Source organism: Charadrius vociferus, unplaced genomic scaffold (assembly GCF_000708025.1).
Source record: "Charadrius vociferus isolate BGI_N301 unplaced genomic scaffold, ASM70802v2 scaffold241, whole genome shotgun sequence".
Taxonomy (NCBI): Eukaryota; Metazoa; Chordata; class Aves; order Charadriiformes; family Charadriidae; genus Charadrius; species Charadrius vociferus.
The window spans coordinates 336,442-364,151 of record NW_009646932.1 but is presented as its reverse complement, the minus strand read 5'-3'; the positions used below and the strand labels follow the sequence as shown (position 1 = coordinate 364,151).

The 27,710-nt window shown below is 51.8% G+C and overlaps 1 protein-coding gene across 1 annotated transcript in view; it reads left to right on the top strand.

Annotated features, from left to right (window-relative positions):
* CEP164 (centrosomal protein 164kDa) overlaps positions 1-27,710 on the top strand; it is a 44,896-nt gene that overhangs the window by 3,256 nt on the left and 13,930 nt on the right. Inside the window, 21 exon segments of the mRNA XM_009894742.1 lie at positions 2,330-2,488; positions 3,914-3,991; positions 6,666-6,776; positions 9,158-9,601; positions 11,045-11,152; positions 12,502-12,585; positions 15,856-15,941; positions 17,561-17,710; positions 19,684-19,902; positions 21,132-21,263; positions 21,956-22,172; positions 22,768-22,845; positions 23,103-23,234; positions 23,530-23,652; positions 24,205-24,348; positions 24,564-24,647; positions 25,030-25,098; positions 25,439-25,617; positions 26,160-26,286; positions 27,477-27,538; positions 27,679-27,710. The exon segment at positions 27,679-27,710 is cut by the window's right edge and continues 191 nt beyond it. Coding sequence (XP_009893044.1) covers positions 2,330-2,488; positions 3,914-3,991; positions 6,666-6,776; positions 9,158-9,601; positions 11,045-11,152; positions 12,502-12,585; positions 15,856-15,941; positions 17,561-17,710; positions 19,684-19,902; positions 21,132-21,263; positions 21,956-22,172; positions 22,768-22,845; positions 23,103-23,234; positions 23,530-23,652; positions 24,205-24,348; positions 24,564-24,647; positions 25,030-25,098; positions 25,439-25,617; positions 26,160-26,286; positions 27,477-27,538; positions 27,679-27,710 — 2,818 coding nt within the window.

Genomic DNA, 27,710 nt, shown 5'->3' with positions numbered 1-27,710 from the left:
AGCCGGTTCCCATAACGATAATGCACCCCAGGTACTGGGAGCGAGCCATCGCTTCTCTCCACACCGTGAGTCGGGGAGACAGAGGGACGTGTGCCCCATCGCAGAAGAGCCTTTACTGCTTCATCCCTTCCTGGGGTCCTCCTCAGCTCAGATGCTAAGTCCTGCCCAGAAGATAGAGAGGGAGCGTGGCTCTGAGGATATGAAATTGTGCCACAGGCCAGAACCTGAACCTGTGGATTTTGGTGGGAAACGCACTGCCCAGAAGCCTAGTGGTGCTGGAGTACAGACAGAAGCGAAGGGAGGAAACGGAAGGCCGGATGAAGCTCCTGGAATGTGGGGAGAGAAAGTCACAGCAGACTTGCAGGTTGAGTACCAGGGGAGCAATGGTCTCTGTCAGCACGTGAAAGTGGAGATGACCCAAACCAGAGAAACTGCGGGGAGTTGCAGCAAAATAGATGTTGGTGAAGGAGCAGGCGGGAATGAGGTAGGACAAAGTCCTTTGTGATGGCTCTTCCATTGTAAACGTTTCTGGAGAACTGAGCGTGTGAAATCTTGCTTCTAAGCCAGCTTTCCTGCATCGATGGCCAGTACCTTGAGAAATGGATTCTGATCCCTCTTAAATGAAAGAAAAATGGGGGGAAAGTTTGAACTGGCTTTCTCAAACAAGACAAAGAGCATTCCCAGTGGTTACAGGCCATCGTTTTGCAGGCAGGTGCGGTACCAACTTGTCGGAGCACAGTTTAGTCCTTGGACTGCTGCTGCTGGCCTTAGGACACCAAGGTGGCTTACAGGTGTGATGTGCCCATCTGTAAATGTCACTTGCTCCTTCTGCCTCAGATTAACGGGACCATTTGCCTCTGTTTTGCCCAAACTTTTTCCCTCCATTGCCTATAGCCGGGTCCTGCCCTTCACTGGGAACAGCGTTCCAGGTGGTTCTGTCTCGCTCCGTAAGTAGTTGCCTCAATTCAATAAGGATGTACCAAATCTCTTCCTGTTCTGAAGAAAAAAATTAACTGAAAAGTCAACGTGTGTCATGTTAACGAATAGCTTTGCTGTACTACTGCTGGTACCCAACTGTGGCTCCACCAAAGCTAGCTCAGGTTTCTGAATACCAACATGTGGAAGCGCTCAGTTAGCTGATAAGAAGTATGACTATAAATATCAGAAACTGCAGATTATCCTGAAAGTTTTAATTAGCCTGATGGAATTGAGTTTATCTTTGCTGAAGGACAGCTAATATCCTCTGCTCTGTACATGTAGTTAATGGCCATCTGTAGAAAACAATCAGTTAAGCTCAGAATGTGTGATTTATTGTGTTGCCGTTGCTGTGGCAGTGCCTTGGCGGAAGAAGGATCGGTGTGTATTCATCTCCCTCTCCCATCCCTCAGCGTGCGAGTGAATTAGCTCTGTCTTCAGTCTGTAATCTTATATAGACACAGAGTACAGAGCTGTGATTTCTGGACACAGGCATGCTCTGCTGAAGCAGTAGCACTTGTCAGTACCAGTGTGCTACAGAGAAAATGTTGGCATAGGTTGCTTCTAGCTTAACCTCTGCAGCGTATCGCAGGGTGAGACTACTTGGGTGGGGTATTCCGCAAAGTCAGACAGAATGGGCACATTTCTGGGTGAAAAAAACTTGCTGTCAAGCATGCGTTGCTCAGAGGTGAGGATGTTGGATGGCTCCCGGGGCTCTTGCTGTGCTTTGAAAGGAGAGGTGTATTCAGGAGCTTCTTACAACGTGTTGCAGCAGAGCTGCTTTCTGCTGCCCGTTACTTTTCCACTGGTGTAAAGCGAGGAAGCAGCCCGGATCTCGGTCTAAAAAGAAGTGGTGATTGCAGCTTGTGGGGAGTAGGAGGCTTCTTGCCATCAGAGTGGTTTCTACATCACTCGTTTGACTCTGCACAGAGTAGCAGGGCAAACGGAGGCGAAGCTGCCCAGTTTGCCCATGGTGCGTGATGTCGGGGAAGAGCCCCTCCTCGAGGGTGCTGCGTGTAGGGGTGTGAGCTAGCGTGGCTCTCGCTCTTCCCTCACTAGGGTTTCCGAGTAATGCCCACTTCATTTCTGAACCGCCTCACTGCTGTAAAGTAATTTGCCATATTCAGATGGGTCTCGAAGACAAATAGTGTGAGCAAATCAAACCGCTATTCCTTACATGTCTCACGTGCTGTCATCGCTGGGTGTGGGGTCTCACGAACAGCTTTTCGGTGGTGGTGGGCGCAGTATCAGCAGCCAGTGTTCGCACAGGGGAGGGATTTCTCCCTTGCTGAAATAAGGAATGCGAGCTCTGCGCCCGTGCTCTGCTGTCACTGAGTCCCTTCTGCACGCTCAGTCCTCAGGCACCCCGCTGGCCCCGGTCCAGGCGCCCCTGGGGAACCTCGCTCCGCTGCGTGGCCTTGCGGCGTCTCCGGCCGGCATCCTTCGCGGGTCGCTGAACTCGGACGTGGGGAGCTCGGTGGACTCCAGCCTTGTGGCCAAAGGAGGATCACAGGTAAGGCTCTGTCACTCCAGGACGTGCCCTGGCAAGCGTGCTCTGCAAAAGGTCACAGCCATCATGATACTTAGAAGCTTAAATGACAGAGTTTGTGATCTCTTGTCAATTTTGAAATACTTTTGTCTGTTTCAAAACAACCCCAACACTTCCCTACTATCTTTCACTATATTTCTTTTCTTTTGCTATTTATAGGGAGTCCGGTGTTAAATTTATGGTCAGCTTTGTTCTGCTGTGTTTAGCAGACTTAAAGAATTGTTTCAATTACTGTTGGGGGGGGGAGAGAAGTTTTGTTAAGTTCATCTTAGTAGAACTTTGAATTGTGTCCAAATGAAGCATGACATACAGTACAGAAAATGTAATCTAGTAAATAACGTGTACTCAACTATTCGCTGAGAATAAAAAACAATTAAAGAACAATTTTCAGGATGAATGTAAGACTTACAATCATGTTGAATGATTATTTATAGAACGTCACCTTAGGGTCAACAAAACAAATATGTTAAAGATCAGTTTGTTACCACTTAAAGGAAAAGAAAACGATGTCTGTGCAAAACATCATACAAATCAACACCTTCACTTCTTGCTGAGTTAACTCTTGTCACTGGTGACTTCAAACATTCTGGTTTATTACAGTCTTGACTGAATCAGTGTTTTGAGGCGCAGGCAGGCTTGCAGACACGCTCCTGTAGGGCGGGAGCCCCTCGGGTGTAAGGGAAAGCATGGCCTCAGAGCATGTTGTCTCCCAGCTGGACGTGGCTCTGCAGAGCACGGGTAGCAGCGTAATCCTGAGCACCTTCCCAGGATTCAGCTGCTTCCCTGCCGCTGGCCGGCGTCTCAGTGGGTTTGTATCTCCCCTTTCTCTTCGGCTGTCCTTTCTCTCTGTGGCTTCCCTCTCTCTCTGACCTGGCAGCCTGCAGATACCGCTAAGCCCACCAGCCAGACCAAGACGTGGCTGGGCTTGGTCTGCGAGGAGAAGAGTTCCTTGAACACAGCGGCTTTAGATAAAGGGAGAAACGAAGAGGAAGAAAGTGAGAATGAGGTAGCGTGTGTGCCCTGGCTCCTAACGCTTGTCGGTAACCATAGTGCATGAAGCCTCAAGGAATGAAAAGCTCTGATGCTCCCCTGGTAATAGCTGATTGACCGTGGCTGTTCTGTTTGACTCTGGGCCTTAATTTGTGCTCTGTTTCCTCTCTGTTGCTCGGTCGCCAAAAAGCGTCTAATCCTGTTTTCTCATGGTACTCCCTATAAATCAACATCTGCCACAATGTATTTCCAAAATGAATTGGCCGTAGGCTTATTGCCTTGGTGTATTGCTGGGGCTCTGCTGCCTTATTTCCCTCATTAGGAATCCCCAGTTCCTCCTGTGGGGATTGCAGAGCTCTCAACTCAATGCTGGCCGTCTCCTTTTTTTAATGCCTTTAGAGTCTCCATGGGACAGCAAGACTGTTCAAAAACTTGCACATGGATATCGGCGCCCTGGGAGGCAGCTTTGACTCTGAGGTAAGACAGCGGGCGATGTGAGGCAGGCAGGAGGCACTGGCTGGGCAGGAGAGGAGCTGTAGCGAGAACACAGGAGAGGTGCCGGAGGAGTGAGGTTTGTGTTATGTATGAGCAGGAACAACCTGGAGCAGGCTGATGGAGAGGAAGGCACAGCAGCAGGGCTGGGGGGAGCATGTGAGAAGGCGGATGCAGTCCGCAGGCGACAGCGGTGTGGGTGTCGAGGGCAGGTTTGTGCTTGGAGGAGCGCTTGGAGGAGCGCGTGTGCGGTTTGGTAGAAGGGTTTTGAGGAGATGGCAGCTTTGCACAGGATGGAGTTCTGTTCCTTTCTGAACGAAGAAAGAGAAACTTAGGGCTATGTAGGTGTGATGAGCAAGCTGGAAATCGGCTCTTCCAAGGAACAGCAGAAAGGAAAGGGTCTGGGATTGGAGAGGTGCCTTGTGCTTGCTGTGGGAGGAAGGCTTGTTGAGGAAGAGGCACAATTTGCTTCCTCGTTGCTTTTTTCAGTGCATGTGGAAAGAAGGCTCATCCTCAGCTGAAGCTGCGATGGTGGCGTTGGGGACAGGCGAGGGGAATGTACTCTGGAAATGCCATTCTGGCATTGTCACCGAGTTCCACAAGAATATTAAACTTCCATGTAGCCACTCTTCCGTGGCAGCCTAAAACCTGTTTTCTTTCTTCTTGCACTGCTGATCAATTCCCCAGCTCAGCCACAGAGCATCAGCAGTGAGCTGGGTACACGCGTGGCTTCGTGCAGACGCTCCGCTTTCCCTGCGGGTGTGCGCGCTCTGCCTGCGCTCCCTTGGTGCTGATCAGGCTTAAGATGACAAGGGCACAATGGGAAGTGCGTTGCAAGCAGCTCTGCTGATCCGGCCCGACTGGTTGCACTGACATTAATCCTTTCTTACCGCTTTGAAAATCCCGTTCCAGCGTCTGAAAGGCAAATTAATTTCTTTTCAAGTGTTTTACAGTATTTCCCTTATCCTTTTCACAGCATACAAAAATTAAGCTGTAAAGTACTTTGCTGGAGAACCCATTGACGGTGCTGGGCAGAAGCCGCAAAGGCTTATGCGAAAGCGGATGTGAAAGAAAGGCTCGATGCTCGTCTCCAAACAACAAGCAGCCTGTCAGGGCCCAATTTGTCACTGAAATGTTAATGTGTCCAGGAACAAAGAGCTGCCTCGGCATTTCCGTGCCGCAGCAGGGCTTCAGGAATCTATTATGAAATGGCAATTGCCGCCCAACAGCCAGGCTCTGGTAACCCGGATGGGTGATATCTTAGTCGTGATAACATATTAGTGCCCCACTGGAAAATATAATTCGCTTGTAGTGCCATGAGATGGCAGTAGAAAGGCATTGCTATGAATGAGCCTCAGCCTGCAGCCCGAGCCATTCTCCAGCTCCCTGAGAAAACAGGGAAGGAAAGGATTCATCTAGCAAGCCCCAAAGGGGGAAATCTAAGCAGTAATGGGGTGAAACCATAAAAAAAAAAAAGCTTCCTGTAGCCTGTGGGTCAGGGTTGAGCACCTATATTCAAGGAAATAAGGGTGTGGTTTCGGCGAGTTGCTGAGGCCCGAGGATGTTGGATGAGAGTGGAGGCTTTGAAGATGGGATGAGCATCTGGGAGACAGGGAGGAGAGGTGGAAAGAAAGGCAGCCCTCCTCAGTGGGCTCTTCTGGAGTAAGTTAACTGGAGAAAAGGCACTGATAAACAAAACCCAAGTCAGATGCTGGAGATCTTGCTGGAGGTGTGAGGTTTATGTGTAATAGTTAAAAGGTACTCTTGGAAAGAGGTCCTCTTCTAAGGCAGCTTGGTTGGGTTGGCTGCTCGTGGAGTTAGCTATCGCCCGAACCCAGCTTGCTTGCCTCCTGAATTCCCGTGATGGAATAGTTGCTGCAGACATGCGAGGCTGTTCTAAAATACAAAAGGGCTTTGGAATACTGCTGGAAGGGGTCAGAGGAGGAAAAGGTCCGGCAGCCTCTCTGGGTTCCTGGGCGGAGGGTCCCACGGCAGCAGAAGTGATCCCCTGACGTAGTGCTTGCAGCTCGGGAGGTCGAGTACTCTGCCTTCTGTACAGGTCAATCTCTGGTAAACACTGGGAGTCAAGGGGGTCCTTAATGTGGTGGGAAATTACCACGCAAGGCTCCTTTACCAGATGGAGACGTGTGAAAGGGAGCTGCCTCTGTAAATAAACATTGCGCGATACAGTTTGCGTGTTAATGCAGAGATGGATGCGCAGGAAGCCGTGCTGCTGCCTCCCAGGAAACTGAGACATCCATAAAAGACCAGCGCAGGGATGATTAGTGAAAGGGGAGGAATGGCTGCTGCGCTCATAGCCCTGCTCTCCCCTGCGCTGGGGGAGCGGGGCTGAGAACTGCCGTAGCGAGCCGCGGCTCGTGGGGTGTCCTGGGCTGGGAAGAGCCTGGCAGAACAGCGAGTTCACCGAGCTGGCCGGGAGGAAAAGCGGCAGCAGTAACGTATGCAGGGCATAAACAGTACGAAGTTTGGGAATCTGGGCCTTCGAGCTCCTGAGCGTGGGTTGGAAGACTGTTCAACTGGAGAGCTTTCAGCAGTGGGTAATACGCAGGGCGCTGCCCCGTCCCGGGTGGGTGACCTTCCTGGGGGGGGCCGGTGGTGTGAGGACCGTTGCTAGTGGATGTATTACCCCACCTACTAGGTGAGCAGCAAAGCAGAGGAGGAAGACTGTGGCAGGCGGTTGGCTGATGTCGCTGAAGCTGATCTCCAGCACCAAAGGAGCGCTGCGGAGGAAGCTGGCAGCCTCAGAGAGGTGATGAGTGGCTCTGACATCACGGGCCTGCTCGCATGATGTCACTGCGGCTTTGCATGCAGTAGGCAGCTTGTAGTGTTGTGGTGTGGTTGCTTAGCTCCTTTCTTTTGCTGGTTAAAGTATTCTGTGCACGGAGAGAGGTGTGAAGTTAAAAAACCGAGGGCGAATGCGACCCAGATGAGGTCTGGCAAACCTAACCCTCTCTCTGTACCTCTGCGCCTGAGAGCAGCCTGAAATCAGGGAGCAAGGGGGGAGCACGTCACCTTGCAAAGGCATTCTGACTGCAGCGTGAGATTTTTTCCTCTTTTTTTTTTCTGTTATAGGTAGAAAGAACACAATTGTTGTTGTTGTAATCTCTCACATTCAACCCGTTGAAGTCCAAAGAGATGGCATAGTCATCCTGTTTCCTGAGATGAATAGGATTCAGTGTTGGTAGCTGCTGTTCGTACTGATGGTTCCTGTCTGGACCAGATGCCTTTCCAAAACCTGGTCCTACTGGTTTCAATGGGCTTCTCTCCAGATTTACGCCCATCGCTGGGAGTAACGATTTGATAGGCAGAAATTTCACATGAGTGTCACCCAGCTGCAGGTAGAATGTGTTGCAGCTTGTGAAAAGATCAGCTAAAGCCAATTATAACCCGACTGACTTGTCCTAGCCCTGAAATCCATAGAAAATCCATAGTGTGTTTTTGCATGAGAAAAACCTCCCTCCTCCTCCACCTGTGTGTCTGATTGGCGTAGTTCCCTCTTCTGGAGACTTGCATCCGTGGTCATTGAGGTGTAATGTTAACAAAAGTTTTGTCTGTATCTGTCCTTAAAATAGGATTCTACCAGCTAAAGAAACTGTTCTGGGATATTCTGGTAGCTGAGGTAAACTTGCCTGGAGAGAAATCTTTCTGTGTGCACAGTGCTACTGGGTGCATTGGTATATTCTGTTGTGGCGTGTGTGTTCCTCAAAGGGAAATATCTATCTGTGTACTGTTTTGAAGCATAAGAATCCTGACTGCTCTCATTTGGCATATTTCTTGGGCGCTCTCAGATGGCCCGGAGAGAGATGCTTAGGAAAACTCTAAAACAAGCCTGCCCAAGAGGGAACACAAAATCTCCTGATGCTCTAGTCCCCAGGTAAAGGAAGCGTAACGAGGACTCCTCCACTGCAGTAACACTAAAGATATGCAACTTGCACATGTTTTTCTGGGTTCTGGAATAGAGATGTTCTTGAGGCCTTTGCAGGGCATTGTGTGGCTGGCTAGTGATTCAGTGGGGTGTCTGTGAGCCTCTGCTAAGCAGGCACCAAACGAGGAAGGGGCCGTAAGCTTTCATTTATTACTCAGCAAACTGGAGGTGAGGCTCTAAACTGCACTTTTTTGGAAAGTACCCAGTGATTTGATTTCTCTGTCCTCCTCTCTAGCTTGATGGATGGCTCTCTCAGCCCTGAGAAGGTCTCTCAGACAAATGATGTGCTAGAAGATGTTCTTTCAGTTTGCTGCAGCTCCGGGTTTAGAGCTGACAGCATTCCAGTTGCACTTTGATAAAAATACATCGTTAAAATATGCGGTCTGTGTATGGTACACGCTGTACACGGGATGCAGCTAATGTTTGACAAGACGCCGCAGCATTAATAAAACAGCGAGAAAGTAGGACGTGCTAGCAGTTTTGTTTGCATACTGATGAGGGAACCTTTTCCTGCTTCCTCCGGGCTGTTGCACTTTTGGTTGTGAGCTTTGTGGGCCTCCCCTCTGCGGGGAGAGGCAGTCGAACCTTTGGGTGACTGAGCTTTAAATCGGGACTGTCTTTTCCCAAGGCCCGTGGGTTCTGCCGTTTCTGTCTAGGATGTCAGCTAGTCAGGGTCTGGCTCTGAGCTCAGAGCAGTGGCTTAAATTGGTGCCTGCCCTCGGGTTTGTCCCACTGGAAGGTGGGATGATTGCATCCTGCCTACCCTTCTCTGCTTCTAGCTTCACGCAGAAGTTACGTGTCCAGTAGTAGTCTCTTGCAGACTTCTGCCTCTCACTGAGCAGATGCGATGTGGGAGCATACATGGGTCTACTGCAGAGCACGGAGGCTGCTCCAGGGTGCCGATGCGTGCTGCAGCAGCCACTGCTCAATCCTATTTTCTGAGACCCCATGAATAAAAAGCAACAGAGTTTAAAAAAAAAAAAAAGAAAAGTCTGAGCCCAGGAAATGAGTGTGTTTATCTTAAAGAAGTTCCTTGTCTTTGAAAGGGACCGTATGAAAAGAAATCAAACGGTCTGGAAGTCACCCAAAGCTTGGTGAGTTTGCTCCTGGCTGTAGGAGAGCCCATGCTATGTCTGTCCCCTGCATCCTTCCAGGGAGGGGGTGAGGAATGTTGTAGCTGTAATTGTGTTTGACTTGCTGCCTAGAAGGAGTCTTTAAAATCAAGACACGCTGAAGAAGAGCCAGATTCTACCTTGGATTCTGATGCTGCGCGCCCTCCGACTCCAGTCCAAGTCCTTCCTGGAGACGCTGACAGTAGCCTGTCTGGCCAGAACAAGGAGGAGTCCGGTGGGAAACTTGCTGGGAAGGAACTGCTGGGCAAGAAAGATGCGGAGGTGGAAGGTGACATCTCTGCAGCTGATGAGCTGCCACAGTCTCTGGGGGAAAGGAGCGCAGCAGGGACAGATGTGCCCAGCGGTCCTGGGCAACCTAGAGTTGCATCTCCAGCTGCCGAAGCCGCTGAGGCAGATCGGCTGGCAAGCCTGGCTGCCACCGTCGACACCGTGTCTGTTGGTGAAAAGCTAGCGAAGGAAATGAGGGAAGAAGCAGCAGCTGAGCTGAAAACAGACAGCAGGCTGGATGCTGGCACAGTAAGAGACCGGCCTGCGCGGGTTGGGTTCGGTGTGGAAGTGGCTGTGGCTGTTCCCGCTGCTTTGCAAGGCCCCGAGTCAGGAGTACTCGTTTTCTGTTCGGTCAGTGTCAGTGCTTTCCGAATCAGCAGGGTGTTCCTGGGGGGCACAAGGGCTCCGAATTCCCAGATCGGAATCTTTAGCACTGAGCTAGGAAATCGTTCTTCTCTGCGTACACAAAGTGCTGTCCAAAGCAACTGACAGGCAGAAAACCCTGAACTGTGATGTGTGTTTCAAGTCTTGGAGGAGAAATGTCTCAGCTTTCAGTGCTGCCATCTGTACTGAGCGAGCAGGTTTCATAATGAAGTTCACACCAAGCCCAGCTGTCCGCGCTGCTTTGTTTCTCTCCTTCTGGTGTTTCTCTCAGCTTATGCAGAGATGGGGCAAAAGTGTGAAGTGAGCTGCCAGCTGCGATATTGGCGGCTCGGCGGAAGGATGCAGCAGGGAGGTGTGAGGTCAGAGTGGGGAAGGACGGTACCTCCGGGCTGGCTCCAGGGCTGGAGCGCGGGTCCATTCAGCATAGTACCTCCCAGTCTGCCCGCCGCTTTTCTGGCACTCTCTGGGAGGAGAGCTGGCAAACGGCTGAACCGGGCTATTTGATTGTGCAGTCTCTGGCAGGAGAAGAACCAGTCCGTGTCACAAGATGCAGATGGGTTCATGGCCTGGCTCTATCCACTCGTGTCCAATGTCTTCCAGAAATGTTAGAACAGGAGATCCGAGAAGCCATCTCTTTCCAAGCTAGCTTCCTTCCTTCTGATTTTGATGACTTTTCTAGTTCCATTGATGTGTAATGTCTTTAAGAAATGATAAGCTAGAAAATTGAACCTGGAAAACGCACTCTGTCCTGGAGCGCTTAACGTTGAAAGCTCTGCTTCTACAAACTCTGACCTAGCTTTGTGCATCTGGGTACTTCTGCTGAGGTCAGCAGGGTTACATGGGCATTCGCAGTGCTCAGCTGCGTATTGTTTCTTGGTGGCTGGGAGCGTAGGAGCCCTCGCTGCAATCAGGTAGGCACAGCAAGGTGTACTTTTAAAGTCCTTTTAAGATCATGGTACTGTTCTGTGGCTTTATCCACTTGCGTGGTGGGCTGGGGAGTTCTCAGAGCTGCAGAGATCGTTGCGGAAGGAACAGAGGACAGTAAGCAAGTGCCCTTTATCAGGGATATTTGAAGAGCACTTCTCTACCCTCCCCAGTCTGTTCTACCCCTGCCCTCCTTCCCAAGTCCTTATCTCCTGAAGCGGTGTTTCGTGCTCGTCTGGTGGGTCACGCCCTTGGTGTCTTTCCTCTGATACTCAATCACCTCCTTTTCCCTACGTTATAGAGAGGCCAGATTTGTCTTCCCGATATCACTTGTTGTCTTGTGGGAAATGCCTAGGTGAAGGTGCAGGGATAAGACGTGTACAGGCTGTAACGCGTATCTTCTCTCGGCTTTCAAAGGCATCCGAGACCAGCGACTGTGGGGAGGACTTGCAAGTCTCTAACCGCTCGAACCGTGAGCTGATGCGGCCTCTGGTGAGTCACTAAAAGCTCCTTGTCCTTGGCTGTGGGCTTCACGTTTCTCTGGGAATGTGCAGCCAGTCAATGCTATGCCCACCTCTCGCAGTCCAACTGCCTGCCTCCCTCGCTGCTCAGGAACGACCTTACAGCCGTGGCACAGGCCAGCAATGTCATCCTGCGCTTAGTGGGTTCTGTCTGTGGCTGAGGTAATATGCCTGGAAAAGTAGGTCGCTTAGAGCTGGGACTGTACTCAGATAATTGCAAAAAGGAAAATAATAAGCAATGTTAAAACTGTGCTTGAAGGGACTCGGCAGCTCTTTCTAAGGGGAGTCTATATGGCTGGGAGACCTGGCTCCTGGAGGTCCCGGGGGGAGAACGTGCAGGAGGGAAGCCCCGAGATGGGGGAAGATGCCCATCAGCATCTCTTCATCTCCACAGGAAACTGCCATTGCCATCTGCCAGTGGGAGCAGGGGCAGCGTGGCCAGCAAATGGCTGAGAATATCATTATTTGTCGGTGTTAGTACAAGCCTGCGTGTTGGCAAGTGTCTGCCGCCTCAAACAATACCTTTTGTAGTGCTTGCTTGTGGGCACATGTGCGCAGACACACGCTCTGTGTGTGCAGCTGAGTGCAAGCGCCCCCGGAGACTCTGCCAGGAGGGAGCATCAGCTTTGGCGAGCGAATGGCTTGTGGGCAACTTGCAGGAGCTGATTCCTAAGGAAAACCTGGGGAAATCTGCAGCAGTAGCAGAAATGGGAGCAGTAGAGGCTGGAGGAAGATCTGCTACTTGCTTTGGGTGTACCGGGTGTCACCCCTGCCCGCTGTGGTCGGCGGTGTGGAAGTGTGCACTGACAGCTCACCACCCTGCAATCCCATGGTGTCCTCCCTGCGTGGCATTGCAGTCCCCTGGCCGCACAGGGAGACTTTCCTTGGGGACCATCAGGTGAAGGCAGGCTCTGTGCTGCACGCTCCTGGTGGCCAAGCCCATAGGGAATCCTCTTCTACTGAGCACCCCGTCTGCCATCGTCCCAGCAGGGAGCTCTGCATGAACCACCTGACCTGCCTGTACCTCTGCAGCTTGGGAAAGCAAAAACCCACCTTGCCGCTCCTCAAGCTGCTAACGGAGCCATCTGTCTGCAGTACGGATGACCTATGCTTGGATGCCGGCCAGAGTCTTGGTGTAACCTCTCCTGTGTCCTGTAAACCTTTCTAATTGTTCAAATATCTAGTGCAACAAAAGACTTGCTGTCAGTGAGTTGGTGCGCGTGGATTCCAAGCCGTGTAAGGATTTTGGTCTACTCTCAAGATCTCTGGGAAAACCTGCCCGTGCCCATCAGACTGATCCTTTTCTCCTCTCTTCTTTAGGACTTGGGGTTCCAGAGTCGGCTTTCTGAGCAGGTACTGGATGTGGGAGTTCTGTCTCCCGTTTTGGACAGCCCCACGTGCAAGGTAAGCGCTATATATGTGATCAGGGACCAAGCTCTGAATAGGCAGGGAAAATACTGTATCGTGGCGCACTAATCACAGCGATGCCCTCGGCATAAAGGCTTTGCAGAGGCGAACAGAAGCAATGTGTTAAGTGTCAGGGATTAGAGCAGCGCTACCAGTGCATTTTTTTTTTCTGCAGAGATGACCTGGAGGTAGCTACACAAAGAGCGCACTCTGGGTAGAGGTGGCTTGTGAGGGGCGCATGCATGCAAGCTCACGTGTGCTTTCCCTGCCCCAGTGCAAGCGTAGATAAAGGGCCTTCCTGGGAACAGTGGGAAGCAGAGCCTACTTTACTTTTTTTCTTTCGTGAGCATATTTGTCCTTTCTCTTAAGCAGACAGAAAGAAGTTGCGTAACAGAACACGATAGCGTAAATGGAAAGAAAAGGAGGTTAACTCCCTCTGACAGATTTTGGTATAGGGAAGCCTACTTTGAAGCATTTGGTTGTCTTGCCTGCCCTCACGTAGGGTGGAAAAATAGGCTCTTTTCAGTGAGTCTGGCATGTGAAGGAAAGTACGTATGCATGCACACGTCTGTTCTTCCTATATCCCGTTGCCCGGGATGTAGCTGTGATTGGGCAATTCTGACTGAAGAAGATTGCTGTGCATCTTGAGGTTTTACCTTTGTCTTCTCAGCATGTCTCTGAGTTGGCTTCCTCAGCCCCGTGTTGCTATTGAGCCTTCTCGGCTCCCCCTGTCCTGCGCCATCTCAGCTAATCAGTGTGTTGGCGGCAAGAGCGTGCCGCACGGCGAGGCGGAGGGTCAGGCTCCAGCTGGGGCTTACTCAGCCTTGCTCTGATTGTAAGTGAGTTGATCAGCTGCACTGGAGGAGACCTTGAGTGGCAAACCCACCACCTGTCCAGCGGAGAGGAGCAATCCACTTTGTAAGGTGGTGTCTGGAGAATACACCTGTCCTCTCGTGCCTAATAATGAGCATAATCAGATGTGAAGGGAAAACAAAGCGTGTGCCCGCTGTGTTCTCCCCCTCTCCCTTTGGCTGCAGCACAGTCACCGTGCATACAAATGCCTCGCCGGGGCGGCCACGGTTTGAGTTTATTACAGCCCTGTTTTGGGGAGAGGGGCGGATTTGAAAAGGTGCCCCTGCAGAACTGCAGCTGCTCTTTTGTGTCCCTAGGCAGAGGCTAGGCTGAAGCGAGACTCTGCCTTGCAGGAACGTGTGTACAGCCACCCAGTGAGCGTGCCTTGCTTTGAATATTTTGGCAGAATTTTCTCTGTTAGGAAAAGCACACCTCTGTCAGCTCCACGAGCGCAGTATTGGAGGCTTTTGGTTAGCATGTTTTGGCAGGAGCCATGGTGGCTTGCGGAGGCCGTGTGGGCTGCTTCCTGCTAGACCTGGCTGCTTTGCTGGCAGTGGGGAGGCCGCTCCTTTCACCCCTCGCTTAACAGGCGTTTGAAGTGCTGGCATCCTGCTTTGCTGGCACCGCTGCCGCGCTGAGGGTGACGGCGGTGAGGAGCTGGAAGCAGGCATGTGAGCGAAGCTGATGTCTGCTGGAGACCGTGGAGGAGAATCCCGCCGGGGTCCCTTGGGAGCTGTGCTGTGCAGAGGGAGGAGACAGCCTATTATCTGTCATCCTGCTTTCCTGTGGCCACAAGTCTGGCTTGTATCATCAGCGTGTGAGACTTCCCCCCTGGGACGCAGCCTGGCGTTTAGCAGGGCAGAAAACTAAGCTGCTCGCAGTTACTGGGGCTGCTGCGGACCCCGAGGCAACAGGGGAGGCAAGGCGCTCTGGAAACTTCACAGGCAGGGTTTAAAATCCGCCCTTGTTCCCGGCGGGCAGGTGCTGCCTTCACCTTCTCAAGAGTGTCCCGAAATTCCTGCAGCCTGTGACTTCTGGGGAGGGACTGCCCTCCTGGGCAGGAGCGCAACAGCAGCCCCGTGCACGGGCTCGGCAGCGTTGCTCTGTGACTGGTTATCCCTATTCCCAGGAAGATCTCATTCTCCATTTGTCTGGCTTCTTTCCTTTCACAGGCAGCAGTGACAGAGCCCGTTTGGAGCCAGGAAACGTTTGCTGAGCTCCTCGGTTCTCGGGAATTGAAGTCATTATTTACACCGGGGCAGGAGGGAGGCTGGGGGGAGCTGCCTGGCAGAGCTCTGACCAGGCTGATGTGATGGAAGGTGACAGCACTTGCAGGGAATCCTTCTGCTCTTTGCTCCACCGAAGGTGTGCATAAATTACTGCTGTTTTAATTCTGTGTTATTTTGGCCCCGCTCCACAGCGCGCTCCCGCATGGCAAGGGCTGAGCTCACCTGCTGTTGCTGTGGTCCCCAAGAATTTATGAATGGGCTACTCTTCTGGGGGCCAGGACCCTGAGCAGGGCGGATGAGCCCTTACTGCTTTCTCATGTAGGGCTGGCGGCAGCTTGAAAGGGACGTCCTTCCCCTCCCCAGGGGAACTGCGCAGTGCGCGTACCTACTGCAGGGACGGAGGTGCGTGCTAGCTGGCAGAAGGAGCAGCTGACTAATTCATATTCACATATTTGCTATTCATATTTCAAGTATTTACTATGTCATAAATAAGGCAACTGGGGTTGCTTAGACGGTGTTTCCGAGGGGCTGGCTTCCTCAGCAGCACCCACACTGGTGTGTTCTGGAGCGAGTAGCCAGAAATCCCTGGGTAGGTGTCACTGCACATATACCGCCCGTGTCTGGGAAACAGGATGCGAGGCAGGACTGGGTCCTCTTGTGATTCTGGTCCCAGCCAAGGTATCAATTTGTTTTATGGCCACAGCACGCTATCTTGGTTTTGCGTGTGACATTCCTGTTTGCTGTAAGAGACTGGTTTTTGTTTTTGTTTTTTTTTTTTCTTTTGTCCTACACTTTTCAGGGGATTTAGTTTTACTTGGATATCCAAGATAACCTTAAGGGGGGGGAAAAAGCCCCCGATCTGTGCCTAAAGTGCAGAGTGCTGGCAGGGAGTTCGTCTTCTGTATTGGAAAAGCAACCCCCAGACCATAACCTAGCACAGCCTGGAGAGCGGAGCTCCCAGGCCTCTGTCGTGCCGCTGGAACTGGTCCTGTGATGTGGTTACCCGCGGGAGAGGAGGCTGGCTCGTTCAGCTGGGTGTCCGGGAGCAGCCTGTGGATGCGGAGTGTTCACTGCTGATGCGCTGGACCAGAGCGGCGCTGCCCTTCGGCAGAACCACTGTAAGGTCCTGGGAGGCTTTGATGGTGAAGGAGCCAGCAAACTCCACACTGTTTGCTTTTACCTGCAGGCCCAGGAGCTGGGAGAAGAGGAAAAAGACCAAAGCAAAGCCAGTATAGAGGAAGAGCAAAGCAAAAGAACAAAAGCTGCTGAGAGGTATGGTACAAACAGAGCAATGCAGGAGGTGTAGGCAGTTCTAGCTCTGGATCACTTTCCTGTCTTGTCTGCCTCTGCTCTGGTCACTGTACCCTGTACAGTGTCCCCCGTAGAACGCCCTGAGATGCTGTGGCGTCTCACAGGGTCTTTCCCACTACGCCTCTCGCTTCTCCTCCCACCTCCGTAGTACTGTCTCAGCAGATTTCAGCTTCGTTTCAGCTTCTGGCTGGGTAGGCAGCAAAACTGCCCGTCTTTCATTGCCTCGTGACTGCCCCAGATGTGGAGCTGCCTTCTGTTTCCCTTACAGCTATCTGACTTTAAGGCTGGGAAAGTCACGCTCTTGCCAAGAGGGTCCGAACCCATTAACGTTGTGTGGTGCACCCAGTGGCTCTTAACCATGGAAGAGAGAGCTGCTGGCCTTCGGCCCATGACAGACCCCAAAAGTCTGTCTTCCATCATGGGACCTTTCTGGTTTTGAGGCAGTCGGCACGGTCCGGCTGGGCTGCCAGCTCTTCACTGGGCAGAGCTGCTGAGTGAAGTCTCCCAGGGCCAGCCTGGTGGGAGAGTCCAGCTGCAGTGTGAACGGTTCTCTTCCGCTTCCTTCCATAGGGGTGGCCTGGAGCAAGTCACTGGTTCACCAGGTGTAAGCATTACGCTCTCTTATATCCTGGTGTGTGGACAACTCACTCTAGAGTGCACCAGCTCTTACCCCAAGAGCAATGCTGGCTTCCGGACCCTTAGTTACTGCGAGGACTAGAGTGTCTGGGGGAGCTATTTTCAGCCAGTTTGTGGCAACGTGTTTAAAACAGTTGAAATACTGTGCTGAACAGCGAGCTCCGCGCTCTCTCGAGCCCTTCCCCTCTCTTTGAGAGCTGCAGCATGTGGCATTTATAGATGAATCGTGTCGAAACTCTTAGCCTCCGTACAGAGTTACATATACTCTAGGGCACTGGAACCAAGGAGCTGTTGCCTGTGCCAGGAAAACTTGTGAACAGAAGCTACAGTCCATCTTAATGACTGGCTGCACGCACTTGGGATTTGCAGCCTTGTTCGTAGAGGAGCTGTTCATACGGAGGTCCCTGAAAACGTGTTCTGCCCGCAGGAATTGTCTCCTTATCGCTTGGTACCCGCTTCCCAGCTGCGCGTCCTATCTTTCTCTCTGCCTGTAAAGCTAGCTCGTGCTTGCCTTGTCTCTTCTTTGTACTTCCAAGGTGAAGTAGGACTGTAGATGTAAACATGCCTGTCAGTGTTTCCGTCTGTATTTTGGACAACGGTGTGAGTATTGCTAATAGGGCTGACGTATCTTGGGGAAATTCTCTAGGGACTTGGAAAGAGCGGGGGATAATCCAGGGAAGGGATTCGGCGTGTTGAGCCCGACACCATGAAATCCTCAGCTGCCTGTTAGCCTGGCAGGCCTTGAGGGGGTGGGAAAGGTTTGGAGCTCTGCTGCGCCTTTGGCAGCCCCGTGTTGGACAAACAGGTCCCGTGGGCAGGCATGGCTTGGTGCCATCTAACTCGCTGCGCCGCCCGTCCTCCCTCTGTCTTGTCTACCTGCGGCAGCCACTAGAATCTACTCTGTGCTAATCCGGTCTTCTGTTACCTTTTTTTGTGCTGCAAAGTGAGGGGGATCAAAGTGCTTGTGGAACACCAGAAGAGAAGTGTTTTGCTTTAGAAAATTCCAATCGGGAGGAGGCCGTGGCCCGGGAGCCGGAGGAGGGGTCGCTGCATAGCCTGATCGATCCGGAGGAGCTCGCTGCCCCACAGAAAGCGTAAGGGCTTCATTTAAGTCCCCAGTGTTGTACGCATAACAGCTTTTGTCCTTTTGTTCCCCTTCGTGGTGTTGGAAGTTAGCGTGTGAAGTCAGCACACCGGGAGATGGGGTTTGGTGGGCACAGCGGAGCTTGAACATCTCCGTATGCAAATCCGAGCAGCTGTTTCGCCGGCGAGAGTGCCAAGTGAACAGTCTGTGCTGGGGAGGGCGAGAGCAGCAGCTCAGCCCTCGGGGTCTGTGGCACAGGACTCCGTGGGATGGAGGAAGAGCTGATTGCTTTGTACTTGGAAAAACCTCCTTCTTGCAGTGTGGTTAGCAAGGCTGTAAGCGTTCGCGCTCCTCTGATAACCGCTTTCACACGGACTCCTGAGCTCATGTGCTGAGTGGTGCTGAGACTGGGGAGGGACAACAAAAACCCATCAAATCACCCCATCTTTCTGGTCACTGGGAACATCGGTTGCTCTGAGGGAATAAGGTCAGAGCGCAGGATGGCAGAGCTCGGGCTCCCTGCAAAAGCCAGCGCTCTGTTACGGTACTAAATTGATGGTCTTTGCAGACACGTACACGCAGTTCCACTGCGAGAGAAGATCTGGGTAAAAGTGATTGCGCTGACTTTGCTTTCTATGGCAAATGACAGATCAGCAGATGTAATTGGAAAAAATAGGCAGTGCATCTCTCGGGATAAAGTGGTGGAGAAGCAATCTTTGATGTGGAGACCAGCACGGTATCTCCCTTTTTCTGTTCGGAATTGAGAGTCGTGTAAATGTGTGTGTCTTGGCTGGATCTCCTTTTAAGCAAGAACTGGGGCAAAAGGAGGAACGTGATAAAAAGGTGGAGGTGGCTGAACGGCTTTGCAGAGCAGCCTGATAAATGACACCTTTTGTAGCCGTCGCTGCAGCTGGCCCAGGGGGAGCAGCAGCAACATGGGATGTTTCCAGAACCCAACTACTCTTTCCTTGGCCTTGTTCTTTTCGCTAATGGCTGCGTAAGTGACCTTTTCTCTGTCTCAAGGCCATATTACTGGAGCTGTTATTTCCCTGATTCCTGGCAAAACAGAAGTCCCTCCGCCTTTACGCTAGCGGTCTCGGAGCACGATGAGACCTTGCTGCTCCAGCTTTCCCTAGCAAAGAATAAAAATTGTGTTCCTATACGAATCTTCATTTTCCCCTCCTTCCCCTTCAGCCTCTCTCAGACCTTATAATTTTGCTGCGCTCTGTCTGAAAAAACTTAATTAGAAACAGATTGGTTCTGAATTTTTGGAGCGCTTGGAGCTTTCTGTTGCCTGGAGCTGGCAAACTCCCAGCACACTTTAGATTGCAATTGCAGGAAAAATACCTGGTCTGTCAGAAGCGCGCTGCCGAGCCCTGGGCTCAAAACGGGTACTGATTGCATCTGCTTTTCTGCCTGGCAGCCCTGGCCGGGCTTTCGTAGCTGCTAGATCCTTCGTGAAATGCAGCTGTGTCACCCTCGCGAGGTGAGCTGTAGTGGGCCAAAACACAAGTTATTCGGGACCTGCGTGCTGCTGGGGTTGGGTTTAATAACTTATCAGCCCGAATTTCTCTGGGAGTCAAGGAGAGGGCCCGCCAGCGGCGTGTGGGGGCAGCCCCGAGCTGTTACCTGAGAGAACGTGCTACTCAAACCCCTGAGCCTGTGCTGCGTGTTCCCCAACAGCCTTGTGAAGACCGCTGTCCTGTAGCGAGCTTGTCTTCTCCCTCTGTACCCTCCGCCCACTGACACTGCTGTTCCTCCCGTCCCGGGAGCTAAAGAGCGAGGGCTCCACAGCAGGCTGCAAGCGGCTGCGCTCGACCGCCGTTCTGGTCTCCTTTCCCTTTGGACAGTGAAGCTTCTAGACTAGGCGGCGCTGAGATTTTTGGTGTGGAGTTGACACTGCTTGGGGGGATGGTGGCGTTCCTTTTACGGTACTCAGTTTTCTGTCACCCTTTTGCCAAAGGAGCTTTCTCTTTTTGGTAGGCAACCTGAGGAGGAAATCAAATGTGGGCAATCTCTGAACCAGCCTAGTGAAGAATCCCTGGAGGGAATAGCCAAGGAGCTGGAGACGGAGCTCGAGCAAGAGAAAATGCATTTGTTGCAAGCAAAGCAGGAGAAAATTCAACAATTCCAGGAGGAGATGAGGCAGCAGCAGGAGGAGGAAGCTGAGAAGCTTCATCAGCAAAAAGAAAAATCCCTCAGGTACTTTCCTTTTTTAGTCCATCTCCCCCGAATTTCTCCTCTGAGCCTCTCCTTGCTGCGATTTCATTGCCAGTGGCAACAGGATTGCGCTGTTACAGGCCGCCACCTTGGAAGTGGTGCCGCTCTGCACAGTTGTGGGCAAAGGAGGCAAGAACAAGGCTTTTGGGGAGGAGGAGTACGGGACTCTGCCCGACACAGACAATCTTGTGTGTGAGGATCTGCCCGTGGTGACAGGAACAGTGGTCCGCGGTCAGCGCTGTGCGTAGAGAGCACAGTCTGCCTCAGGAAAGCGCTCTCCAAGACCAGAAAGCATCTTCCCGTCTCCTGCAAGACGAGCTCTGATTCGGTACACAGGCAGCTCTCGGAGCTCTGAACCTGCCTCTTATGGTTAACCTGGGAACAGTTTCCAGTTGTGCGCTTGGAGCGTTACCGCCTGGCAGACGTTCAACTCCTGGGCTAAACGGTAGTAACAGGACTGGAAATTGGAGCATTAGAGGAGATGAGGTTACCCCAGAGGAACTATCTGAAGCTGTAGTACCGTAGGTTTTACGGAGGGACTCCCAAACAAGGCATAGGACATGGATGTCTGAAACCCAGCCAGTGCGTGAGGATCTAATAGCAATCCAGGGAGTGGGATAGCACTGGGGGCTGTGTCTTCTCTCTGGGGGATTTTTCTCTCCAGGCTTGTATTTTATTTCAGGTGGCCTTGATACTTATGTTCTCAGCACGCTGAGCCAGCCAGAAAGAGTATCCTGACATGAAATGTCATGGGAGTGCTGTCTTGGGTGCAAAGGAACAAACTGCACCCGAAGGGAAAAACATCTACGCAGTAACAAAGCAGTAGTAAAAAGGGTGTCATACAAAAATACAAAACTTACGGCTGTACTGGTGCATCCAGGCACCTTGGCTGGAGTCTGCTTTCATTTAGTAGGAGTTGATTTCATTTACCTGGGGAAGAAACCCCAAGTGCCACCTGTAATGATATAGTGCATTTTAAAAACGCGCTGTGGAAGTTTGATGCTCGGGGGCTGCGTCTCCCATGCTGGCAGCCAGGTTCTGAAGGGAGGGAGCAGAATTAAGGATCTGGAGCCCTGAGAATGCATCACTGGGGCAGGCACAGCTCATGAGAACAGTAGCTGATCTGTAGGCCTTGGGGAGGCGATTTGAAGATATTAAAGCCTCCTGAACCTTTCTTCTTTCTTCTTTTTTTTTTTCTGCTCATCTCTCAGGACTCTAAAAGAAGATCTGGCAAAGGTTTCTGAGGAGGAAGAGTTGCGTGTCAGGAAGGAAGAAACTGAGAGACTCTCAAAGCTGCGAGCCAAAATCACCTCCGAGACCGAGGCAGAGAAAGAGAAGATAAGGTGAAAAGTTTTGCTGCCATCCCTGGGGACATAAGCTCTGCTGGCCCGGGAGGGAAGCAACTTGCATAGCACCAGCAACCACTGGAAGTGGAGGTGCTTGCCCTCTGGAGCCGCCCGTAGGTGGTACCCTGCCTCGGTAGGAAGCGTGAGGCCCTGCCCACGATGCTCGACGTGCAGGGGAGCTGTGTCTCGATAGAAGGCCAAAGTGCTGGACCTTGGTGGTAACAGCTCTCTGCCTTGGAGCTGATGAAATTTTGCTAAAAAGACATCTGGCATTTCGGTATCCTGAAGAGAGGTGTTGCTGTAATGTTGGACCAGGCACAGCTCTGGGGCATCTACAAGGATAGCCACACTCGGCAGCAAAGCCTGGTTTGAGTGAATGCCTCTGTCTAATGGCTCTTAAGGCCTGTGAAAGCAATTGGAGGAGGCAGACGCTGGAAAGCTTACGTTTTGTTACTACTTTTTTTACTCATTTGAAAGACACGTCTTCACCTGACTGCTTTGCTCTTTATTGACACGGCTTGAGTTGAAACGCTTGTGAATCTGTGTGCTGTGGGTCTCGGTTTCTTCTGGCTTGCGTGTCCTATCCTGTAGCAGTGTCTTTTCCTGGCTCGGGCTCCTAAACAGCGCCCAGTGGCAAAGTACCAAATTCTGAGTCGCTTCTGTCTGCGTTCTCGTTGCAAACCTACCAGGGCAGAGCAGGAGGTTGCGCTGCAGAAGCTAAGAGAAGAGTGGGAATCCCAGCAGGTCATGGAGAAGGAGCACCTGGAGCGGCAGCAGCAGCTTGTTTTGGAGAAAATGAAGCTGGAAATGGAGGAAGCTCAGCAGAAAGAGAGGATCGGGCTGGAAGAAGAGAAGGAACAATTCCTGAGTGAGCTGAAGGAGAGATTAGCCAGGGAAAAGAAAAAGGTGAGGTGTTTATTGCCAGCTAGGGTCAGACCTGTGCTCTTCGTGCTGACCTGGCCTGCGTTGCAATGCTGAAGCATTGAGATTAAATGAAACCTGCCTGTGCTTTAATAATGACTCGCTTAAAACATAAAGGAAAGATGCCAGGCCTGCTGTTAGAGGCATGAGTGATGTGGGGAGGAGTACTCCCCCAATTTTTATTGCAATGGTGATACAGTAACAATGATTGAAATGGACACATTGCCTCCGAAGGAAAGAGGAAGATCCCCGTGTGTCTCTGCCAAGCTAAACTCAGCCGTTTTATCAGATCAGAATACCTCTTTGGTTGCTGCCTTAGTCCTCCAGAGAGCCTGGGAAGTTCTTGAATAGAGGCAGTTCGTAGTCCTTCCAGCGCTAAACAACGGAGATCCATTGGGATCTGCTGGGAGGGAAAGCACACAGAAGGTAAAGGTACCTTGTATGAAATCTGGTTGGAAAGGGGTTTACCATTGTGCTTTTTTCGATGCTTGTGGATAGGCAATAATTACAAATGCGTTTGTGCAGCATGACCTCACACGCAGAGGTTTTCCAGCAGACTGTCTTGCTTGTGTTCCTGTAGGCAGTAGAAGAGCTAGAGATACAGTATGCAACTGAACTCCAGCAGCTGAAATCTGCAGCAGAAGAGAAGCATCGTAAGGTAAAAGATGATGTCCTGAGAATGTAAATTGTTTTTTTTCCCCATGCGGCCACCAGAGGTGGCCAGGGAGGGTGGCGTCATTTTTTTCCACTTCCTAAATGTAGTTCTGGTCTGTCTCAGCATTTGGGCATCCTCCAAGTAGGGGGCGGTGAGACTGCGCACACTAGTCTCTGCCACGCTGCTTGCTCTCTGTAGGAGGGCACTAAATGGATCTTGTCAGAAGGGTGACAAGTCTCTGTGGGTGGCTTTCATGGCAGGTCATTTCCAGCCTGCAAACCCAGATAGCAGAGGCACAGAGGAACGAGGAGGCTCAGCTTCGTGAAGACTTGCAGCGAGCAGAGCAGAAAGTGCAGCAAAAAGCCTATCGAGTCACGGAATACGAACGCGAGGCAAGTATTTGTCTTGGATTAGTGAAGGTTCTTCACCCTCTCTCCTTGGACGCGTGGTGAGGTCTGAGAGGCCACGTCCCCTGCCCAGGGGTGACAAGGGTGCCGTAGGGGAAAGGACGCCCCTGCAGCATCTCGCCTCCCAGGGTGCTTGCCTCGTACTACCCAGGCCACAGCCTGGTCCCACGTACAAGGTACTCTGAACATGAGTCCTTCTGCTCGTGTGAGAGGCGGCTGTCCGGGGGGGCCACTGTAGTGCTGTGGTTCAGAGAAACGTCTTTCCATGTCATCCCTGCAGCTCAGCGAGCTTATGAGAGAGAAACGTCAGGAAGTAGAAAAAGACCATGAGAAGAAAATGGAGAGGATGAAAGAGGAGCACCAGGAGGTCCTAGCACGGATTCAGGATCAGTATGAGGAGGAGGTACTGCTGGGGGAGAGCGGTGAATTTGGGAGGTGACTGTAGTGGCTCGCTCAGTTGGGCTGTACCTGGGCTGGCAGTGCTGCTTGCAGACCTGACCGTCTCAGCCACTCCTAGGACTGGAAATCTCCGTCCTTCTAGGAGAACCAGGCATCGTTGCCATGATGTGAGGTTAGGCTGGGGTCGTAAGGATAAGCTGTCAAAATAATCTCTGTGCAGGCAACTTCCACGTGCGTTTGTGGACTTCTGCATGGGAGAAGATTGTTCACACTTTCTCAGGTGCCTGTTCTGGGAAGCCTTCTGCCTCCCTCTTTTGGCTGTACAGTCAGCAGCGTGTGACAAAACCTTCGTTTTGCGGGTTGTTTATTCTTTCTCGAGCCATTCCCTGAACAATGGGGTCCCTGTAAGCAAGAGGCTTTAATCTGCTGACTTTGGTGTTTGCTGAGGGGCTGCTGTGTGTTGGGCTGGCTTTCCAGGGGGAGCATCCTGTGTGTTCATGTTGGCTTGCTGCAGAACCCTCAGCCACTTTCCTTGGTTGTGTTTTGCGACAAACAGGAGAGAAAGCAAAGAGCAGAGCTGTTTGACGGCCTGCGAAGTGAGATGGTGCGCCTCCGACAACTTCATGAAGCGGAGGTGAAAGCTCTGCAGGCAGAGCTGGATGAGCGGCTCTCCGCACTGCGGCACAGGCACAGGGAGAGGGTGAGGAGAACGCTTTGCCTAGCAGGTCCTTGTGACTTGGCTGCTTGGGGATGGCCTGGCTACTGTGACACCTTGGCGTGCCTGCCGCCCTCTTCAGCCCAGAGGGACACGAGGTCACGCTTTCCCAGTTTTTGTCGTGCCTCCTGGTGGCAGAGCTCTGCCTGGCGAGTGAGGAATTTGTGCCATTCTCTCTTTAACTCAGCATCTCTGTACAGGAAAGAAAACTTCAGGATTCGGAAAATGAGCTTGAAATGCGCACAAAGAATATCAAAGCCAGATCAGTGCAGCTTCTCAGCCAGGTGAGTCAGCCCTGGTGGGCTCGCAGAGGTCTCCTAGCCTGTGCGGCTCCTCTGGCTGCTTCTCGTGGGGGACTTCAGAGGTGCTCAGCCAGGGCTTTTGCTGCCATCCAAGTCGCAGGTAAAACGTCTATCGTGAGCCAGAGCAGGGCTAAGCATTCCTAGTGGTACAGCAACAGGAACGCAAATATTCCCAGCTTCTGACCTGAAGTAAAATAAAGGGAGGGGAACTTGAGTGTGTGAGGGACTAAAGCAAAACTGACAACAGTTCTCGGGTATTTTGAAATGGTTTTGAGACTTAGGCCCGAGCTCTGTACTGCAAGTGCTGCTCGGCCTCAGCAGTCTCCCCGCTCTGGCACTCACCTACTTTCTCCTCTTTATATAGGAGGAGTCCCTGAGAAAGAAAAAGCAGCAGCTGCTGGATGAAGACAGACGGACTGAGCTGGAAAGAGATGTACGTATGCCTTAGCTATGGAGAGGTGCTGCGCTGCTGTTGGGGGTGAGGGGGGCACACTAAACTATGGGTTTAAAAAAGCAAGCTGTTGCCTCTAATCGCAAGTCTGAAAGTCCCTCCCTGCCTCAGCCTGGAGTGCTGTCCTACTGCGGATTGATTGGCTTTGAACTTTTTCCCAAAAAGATATCAGCCCTGTTCTTCCAGGATTGTGTGTGCTGTGTGCATTTGTAGCTCTGGGACCTCTGTGAACTGTGCAGGTAGCGAGCGTCTTGTCTGTTGTCTGCTTTTTATTTTGGTGTTGGGGAAATTACTGTGAGGGACTGCTTGTTTTTTCTTCTAGGAAGCTGCTTTAGCTTCTCAACTCCGCCTAGAGGAGAGCAGGAAGGAGCACGCCAGCCTCCTTGAGTCCATCCGGCAACTGCGTAGGTCTCTCGAAGAGCTCCAGGACCAGAAAGCTGAGCTGGAGGCGCAGGTGGACTTGTTGCAGACCCGAAGCCAGAGGCTGCAGAAACGCATCGGGTGTGTGAATGAGAAATTCTCTCTAATGCCACAAATGTGCCCTATGCCCCTAGCCAAAACCTCTCTAACCTAACCTAGACCTCTCCCTTACCTTTGAGCTTCTTGTGAGTTGGGCCATATTCCTTCAGCATCTTGATGGTGGTGTTACTGCATGGTGAGGGCATGGAGGTCCTGCGATCTGTTAATAACTTGCTGTGACAATTTGTCCCTTCACCTCTGCTTGTTAGGTTCACTTGTTTGTCTTCTCCGCATCTGTCTTGTGAGGTTGATAAGATGCTTTGAGAGCGACACTGAAATGCAAAGAGCAGGTTTTCCTAAGATAGCTGAGCTTCTGGGTAGGGGTGTGAAGCAACGCTGGCCAGCCCAGCCAGGGGTCCTGTTTGACATTACACCACAGACCTGATACTGGTGTCTTGCACATCTGTGGCCCTTTCCCTCCTGGAAACTGGAGGTCACTTTGGACACCACTGCAGATCGATTACTGGGCTAAATGGACCTGCAGTCTAATCCAGTGCTGCCACTATTCCCTTTTCTTGCGGCAGTGAGCTGGAGACAGCAGTCAGGACCAAACAGGAGACTTTGAAAGAACTGGAGGCAGAAGAAAGTGCGGAATCTCCAAGAAGAAAAGCTGAGCTCCATGTTGAAGACCTGAGAGAAACTATTCAAGCTGTGAGTAAAGCAGACTGTAAAGGTGTTTGCCTTGTGAGATCTGAGGCTGTAACTCCCTTGAAAATCCCAGCTCTGGTTCCTTCTGTGTGAACTCATTTGAGATGCAGTGCTGCATTTTTCTTTGCCAGGGGACATCAATATGTTTAGTAGTATTTGTTGATTTCTGTATAATATTACTGCGGGTGGAAGGAGTGTGGCGGAGTGTGAAGTTCAACAAGGGCAAGTGAAGGGTCCTGCACCTGGGCAGGAATAACCCCACACGCCAGTGCAGGCTGGGGGTTGACCTGCTGGAGAGCAGCTCTGCAGAGCTGGGAGTCCTGGTGGACAAAAAGCTGACCATGAGCCAGCAATGTGCCCTTCTGGCCAAGAGGGCCAATGGTCTCCTGGGGTACATCAAAAAGAGTATGGCCAGCAGGTTGAGGGAGGTCATCCTCCCCCTCTACTCAGCCTTGGTGAGACACATCTGGAGTACTGTGTCCAGTTTTGGGCTCCCCAGTTCAAGAAAGGCAGGGAAGGAACTACTGGAGAGAGTCCAGCAGAGGGCTACAAAGATGAGAGGGCCTGGAGCACCTCTCATGAGGAAAGGCTGAGAGCCCTGGGGCTGTTTTGCCGGGAGAAGAGAAGGCTGAGAAGGGATCTTATCAATGCTTGTCGATATCTAAAGGGCGGGTGGTAAGAGGATGGGGCCAGACTCTTCTCAGTGGTGCCCAGTGACAGGACAAGACACAATGGGCACAAACTGGAAGATGGGAAATTCTATCTCAACATAAGGAAAATATTCTTTACTGTGAGGGTGGCGGAGCACTGGAACAGCTGCCCAGAGAGGTTGTAGAGCCTCTTTCTCTGGAGATACTCCAAACCTGCCTGAATGTGTTCCTGTCCGACCCGATCGAGGCGAGCCTGCTTTGGCAGTGGGGTTGGGCTAGGTGATCTCCCAAGGTCCCCCCCAACCCCTACTGTTCTGTGATACTCGGGTGCCCTTAGAGCCAAAAGCAAGGCTTGAGTCGGGGAGAGAAGTGTCGTTACTTCTCAAAAGTCACATAAAGAACATCCCGGGCACTGGTTTTGGATCTGGGCAATACCGTGGTGACGTCATTCTGAATTTTTGCTCCTAATTGGGTTGTTATGGGGTGCTGGGGTTCTGTTTCCCATTCATACTTCTTAGTTTTTGAAATGTTTCAACTCCTCAGCACTCATCCAGGGGGCCCGCTTCCCCACCCTCTGAAAGCCATGAGGACTTCCAATTTGATCAGTAAGTATCTGTATGCCGGCTGCGTCGGGAAAATATTTTTGCTTTGGTTTTACAAGCAAATGTTCTTGCTTGGGTTTATGCGCATTGTACTGGCAACCCGTTTTTGGGGAGGGGGCTGTGTGAGGCTCGCAGGATGGCAGAGCCAGGAGCGCGTCTGTCTCTTTCGTGTAGC